The sequence below is a fragment of the Cariama cristata genome, unplaced genomic scaffold, assembly GCF_000690535.1.
Source record: "Cariama cristata isolate BGI_N322 unplaced genomic scaffold, ASM69053v1 scaffold21737, whole genome shotgun sequence".
NCBI classification, from domain to species: Eukaryota; Metazoa; Chordata; class Aves; order Cariamiformes; family Cariamidae; genus Cariama; species Cariama cristata.
In genome coordinates, this window is record NW_009626401.1 from 5,962 (window position 1) to 11,549 (window position 5,588).

At 36.9% G+C, this 5,588-nt stretch overlaps 1 protein-coding gene across 1 annotated transcript in view; it reads left to right on the plus strand.

Annotated features, from left to right (window-relative positions):
- The first annotated feature begins 5,069 nt into the window (after window positions 1–5,069).
- RHOBTB1 (Rho-related BTB domain containing 1) overlaps window positions 5,070–5,588 on the plus strand; it is a 24,338-nt gene continuing 23,819 nt past the window's right edge. The window contains exon 1 of the mRNA XM_009704028.1: window positions 5,070–5,261. Coding sequence (XP_009702330.1) covers window positions 5,070–5,261 — 192 coding nt within the window. The remainder of the gene's footprint in view (window positions 5,262–5,588) is intronic.

The following is a 5,588-nucleotide window of genomic DNA, read 5'->3' on the forward strand; positions in this document are numbered from 1 at the left end:
GAATAGATTGAAATATGGAGTACCTACAAATGCTCTTTCATATGGTTTCAAAAGAGTGTGCTTTTCAGGAATAAATGTTGACGCTCTTACTACCTTACTGGTGGCTTGAGTTTTTCAAATAATTCCCCCTCACATCATCCATATTAAGTGATGATAGATCTTAGTGTCTCTTTCCATTATATTCCTTTAATAAAATTGTGATGTAATAGTGGTTGGCAACCTGCTTGGAGGACTTCCTGGTTTGCCTCTTTGGTCAGATTACTTGAGACAGGTTGGAATTGTTAATTTTTTTTCCATGGAATAACTTATAGAAAAACTTTACTAGGCAGGCAAGGTTCTTGCATGCTGTCACTCTGAACCTTCAGCTGAAGAGTTTGCTCTTTACACGAGAACTAAGTAACATGCTTGCTTGTTTTCATCCTAAGAGGTGCTATCTGGGTCTTACCAGACATGTTTAAGTACTGAGCTAAGTAGTAAAAGCCTTCAGGATCACTCCATAATCACTAATTAATGTAGACACTCTTAGTGATTTGTTTGGGGTGTTTTGCTGAAGAGAAAAAGGTTTATAATTAGCTACTGCTCTTTGAAAAAAATTGTCTTTATGTTTTGTATATACCAAATGATGAATTAAAATATCTGGAAATTTCAGAGTGGGCAGTTAGCTGCGTAGGCAGTGAGATCCGTAGGGGTGGATTCCTGATCACAGAATCACAACGTGGTCGGGGTTGGAAGGGACCTCTGGAGATCATCTGGTCCAACCTACCTGCACAGGGAACTCACTGTTGGCTTTGGATCTTCATCCACTTTCTTTCCAGTGGAGAAAAATGCAATTATGGCTTTAAATATATTAAACTGCATTCTTAAAACAAGACAAGTTTGTGGTTAGGATCTGGTTATCTTTTGTATATGAATACATCTACATTAATGCAAAGAGAGAGAGAGATTTTGTGTGTCTGTTGTGATTAATCGGTATACCAGTGGACTAGATAATCAAGTGATATGCTTCATCTACAGACCTTTTGGAAAATTTCTCTAGAAAGGCAGTGTTTCATTACTGAGGCTGACTAGCCAGAAGGATCTGCATGCTATGGCAACCACAACTGGTTTTTAGTGATAATAATAACAACTCATTCAGCAATGAGGAAATACTAAACAAAAAACCCAAGCACCCTACTGCAATTTGAGGTGAAGCAACAGAGAAAGAAATCAGTGACCATAACCATCTGCAAGCCATGGTTCAGAACAGTAACTTTATACTTCTTTGGAAACAAATCAGCTTTATTTGGAATAGTTCTTTTCTGCTAATCAAGTAAATTAATTAAATGGTTTTATCTTAGATCTTGAGTCTACTCATGGCTCCTAATTTTTGGCAGCCTCTGTCTTCTCTTCATCTGTAAACAATCACAGGTGACAATGTAAAAACAGAAACATCCTAAGAGATTTTTGAGATCCTGTGTTACTCTTGTGGATATCTTTTTTCATTTCCATCCATCTGCTCATCTTTCTTTAGAACTGGATTAAGCAACTGAGTCTTTTGCTGCTTTCTTTTGGGAACAGCCATATTTGATCAGATTTTGCCCCTAGTAGGTTTCTTGCTGCTTTATATATGCTGATTTGCTCTTGTCTAACCAGTTTTGTTTCAGTTCCAGTTGGTCTTCCCAGATGTTACCAGACTTTCAGAGCCCAAATCTAGATTGTTTTTTTTATTTAAGTTTTGTAAATACATGTTTAGCATTTTTAATCAGTGTGATTATATAATAGGTTTAGCACAAGCTTAACCTAGAGGCTACTTTAAAAAAAAAACTAACCATGGCTGTATTTTTAAGATCTTGTGTACATATTCCTGGCTTTAATCATTCCAGTAGCCAGAAGGCTTTCTGGCTACATTTGTAAGCATTTAATCCACACGTTTTGCTAATTGTTTATATTGTAATTTGTTGTTAGCATCTGTTTTTATTTGAGGTGTCTAAATATCTGTCCAGGCTTCTGTCTGTCAGTCTTTTCAGGAGTTATTTCTGTTTTAATCCCTTTCTAAAAGCTAGTGAACAATATTAAAATTATCTGCATTTTTAATACATAGATACTGTACATATACTGGGGTGGATTTAAGAACTTTGCTTACCATAGCCACAAAGCTCTAGTTTTGGTTTTATTCCCATTTTATTTTAGTCCCTGTCCTGTGCAGTACTGAGTCACGCTAAAAATATCTTCATTAAACTGCCATTGATCTACAACAGGACATTCAGGCAAGCAGTATCTGAGTTTTGTGTTAACTTTAATTGTTAGTAAGTGTATCGGAAATTAAAAAAAATAATAATTTTAAACTTTTATTTTCATATGTTCCTTTTCTAGGATTCTCAAATAATTGCATTGATTTGTCATGCTACTTTTATTTAGATTTGCCTATTAATTTTAAACTCGCTTTGTTATCCTCTTGGAAATTTTTTTAATATTCCAGGCTCTGTACTTAATACATATTTTGTGACTGACTAAAGTGCATTTTTGCAGAACACCATTTAAGAACTTTTGAAGAATTCTAAAATCAGATTGTTATATAAAACCTCAGCTAATCTGTATAACAGCATTTTAATGGAATATTGGATTGGAAGAAGCTTCGGTTTGGCATCTTTCTGTTTGGTAGTTTAAAACCAACCAGACACACTGGCTAGCCACACTCCATTGTGTTTTCCAGCCTTGTAAACATTTCCACATTCCATCTGTGATGTCTAGTCCATGCATGAATAAAATATGAAGTAATTTAATACCACATATTATGTCAGGGGGTTGCTGTTTATTCTCAGACTTGAAATTAAACTTTTTTAGATCACATACTGAAACCTCTTGGGTTTTTGCTACTCATTCAGGGCGCTGCTTTTGAGGCAGTGGTGTACAAATATGTCTCATTTTCTACAATGTGGAAAAAACGCAACACATTGGTTTTATACTTTTATTTATATCGTGACTGTATTCTTGGAAAGGATGCAGAGGAGGAAAGAGGAGTTAGCCCTCATTTCTCCTCTTGTATTTGGACTCATGGACATGGTAGAGAGCCCACTGGCCGCCCCAGGTATCGGCGTCGTGGCAGCGTGCATCCAACAAGTGGCTGTGGTTGGATCACAGACAGGTAACTGGAAGTCTCTGTAGTCTTTTACCTCAAGACTAGTAATCTTTCAGGAGAGAGGTTGCAACTCAGATGAAGGGATAAAGGCAATATCTCAATAGCTCTGTTTCCTTATCAACTAAAACCTCTGTGCCAACATAGCAGGTTGGCATTGCAGTGCCATTACAGTAGGTATCGTGCATGTATGTTTGAAGCCATGTTATTTGCTCTACGTTTGGCAGATGGCAAAGCTCTAGTTGTGCAACCATGTACTTGTACCAGAATTAAGAGTTTCTGGGCCCATGTTTCAGTCTAGTGTAGGACAACTATCTAAAATGTATTCTTACATGCTACTCTGTGCTGCAGCATTTCCAGAAGCATTCAATATCTGTGAAAACATGTCAGTGTGACACGGTCGTGGCATAAACTCACTCTTGCACCTGGCTGTCTATGTCGTCCCTAACTCCTCCCGGCCACAGATAAATAAAGATTATAATTGCACCTTAGCCATTTAGAGCTATTAGCATGCAGTCCATGCTCAAAATTTTGAATAAATGTGTAATGTTTAGTTCTAACACTGACTTTTGTTTCTTGGTTTTACATCACACATCAAAGAATGAAGTTAACATTAGCGATTGGCTGGTAATTACTAAACATACTTTTTCTTAAATCAGAACATAATACCTCTGACAGTGAAAAAGGGACACAAAACCAGCTTGTATCTGTTATTTTAAACAGCCTGATGGTTAATATGGATTCTGTATTTCTGTGTGAAGGAGATGTGAATATTAAAAAAGATATTAAAACAAATAATTTTGTTTCTTTATCTGTAGTGCTTTCTCCTCAGGAAAAAAGACACCATCACTCCAGATGATGAGCTATGTTTTGTCAATTAAATTGCTGTAACTTTCTTTGCTGAAATAATTATTAGATAAGCCTTCCTGAACATGTTTGCATCTTACATTTTCCCTTTGCTCCCTCCTTGATTACAATTCCCTGGTGGAGACCAGATTGCTCAGCAAACTAGTAGGCATTAGAAAACCAAAATCAGATATATCAAACTATGATCCCACATTCCTTTATATGAAAAAGACAGACTGTAGTAAACATGCAGGAGTTGTTTTTAGTTTTTCAAATAGCCATTTTTTTGCAGCTTAAATTTGTGTCCAGGCATTTGTGCAATATGTTGCCATAGAATATTTAAGGTAAATATTTTCAATAATAACTTTCCATGATGATAGTATCTTCAAAAATCATCTTCTCTTCACTTTCCATTGTCATGTGAAAAAGAATTTGTTGGTATAGATAAGTATATTTGCAAGTTCCTGCTGGGCTGTTTGAGTTCATTTTAGTCCATCATCTGTACAGACTTCTTGGAAAATCAAGAGTGTGTGATACATGCAGGATATAGTGGGAGTTGTGGTTTGTAGAGAACAGTCTCTGGAGTCATCTTACAGGTCTGTTTTATTGTGTGCATATAACTAAAACCATCTGTGTGACTTGCTGTTAGCAATATTGTTTGGACAGCCCTAAATCAAATCCTGAATGGGCAAGATTACAGAAGGCAGGTTTATACTGGTATCTTTCAGGTTAAACCCACTGATGTTCAGTCTTCTTTTTTTCTTGGCATAAAAAGTATTAGCAAGAGGTAAGTTTGTGCTAGCTGTCCTTGTTTCACCAAGATCTATCTTCTGCAAACAGGCTTGTGTTTACAGAAACCAAAGTGAAAATAGCATGTGAACAGCAGAAACCCACTGCAGTCAAAATAGTTGTGCATTTGCATAACGGTGCAGTATTTAAAGGAACGGCTAGCTTACTTAGCTACAGTTTACTACAAGCTTTTCCTTAAGAGTCTGTCTTCTTCAGGCATCTCTAAAGAAGTGGAAGTAGAAGGCTCTGATTCTAAATAGCATGGGTTTTGCACAGTAGTAAAAAACAAGTTTAACTGTCTTGTTACAGCTTTTGGTAAATGGACACTGACATGGACTACGAAAGACCCAACGTTGAAACTATCAAGTGTGTGGTGGTTGGAGATAATGCAGTGGGAAAGACTCGTCTAATTTGTGCAAGAGCGTGCAACACTACCTTGACTCAGTATCAGCTGCTGGCAACTCACGTACCAACTGTCTGGGCCATTGATCAGTACCGTGTCTGCCAAGAGGTAAGGACTGCAGGTGTACAAAATATGGAGCATGTGCTGTGAGGTTGTACTGTTATTTGTTGGCAAGCTTTTCTTTGTCGGGATGCAGTGATGAGGTCACAGGTATTTTATGTGCGGTCTCTACTGCAGCCATGGTCTGATACGCATCTCCTCAAGTCTCTCATTCCAAAGTAATTTTTTTAATCAAACCTATTTTTAGGAAGATACATATTCTGCCTCTTTTGTAAAATTCAGCATTTGCTGAAAACTGAATGTGATAGACTCGTGGTCTAGTATGCTTTGGACCTTCTTATGGGGTGAATTAGAAATGTATTTGTTTTTTAGAGG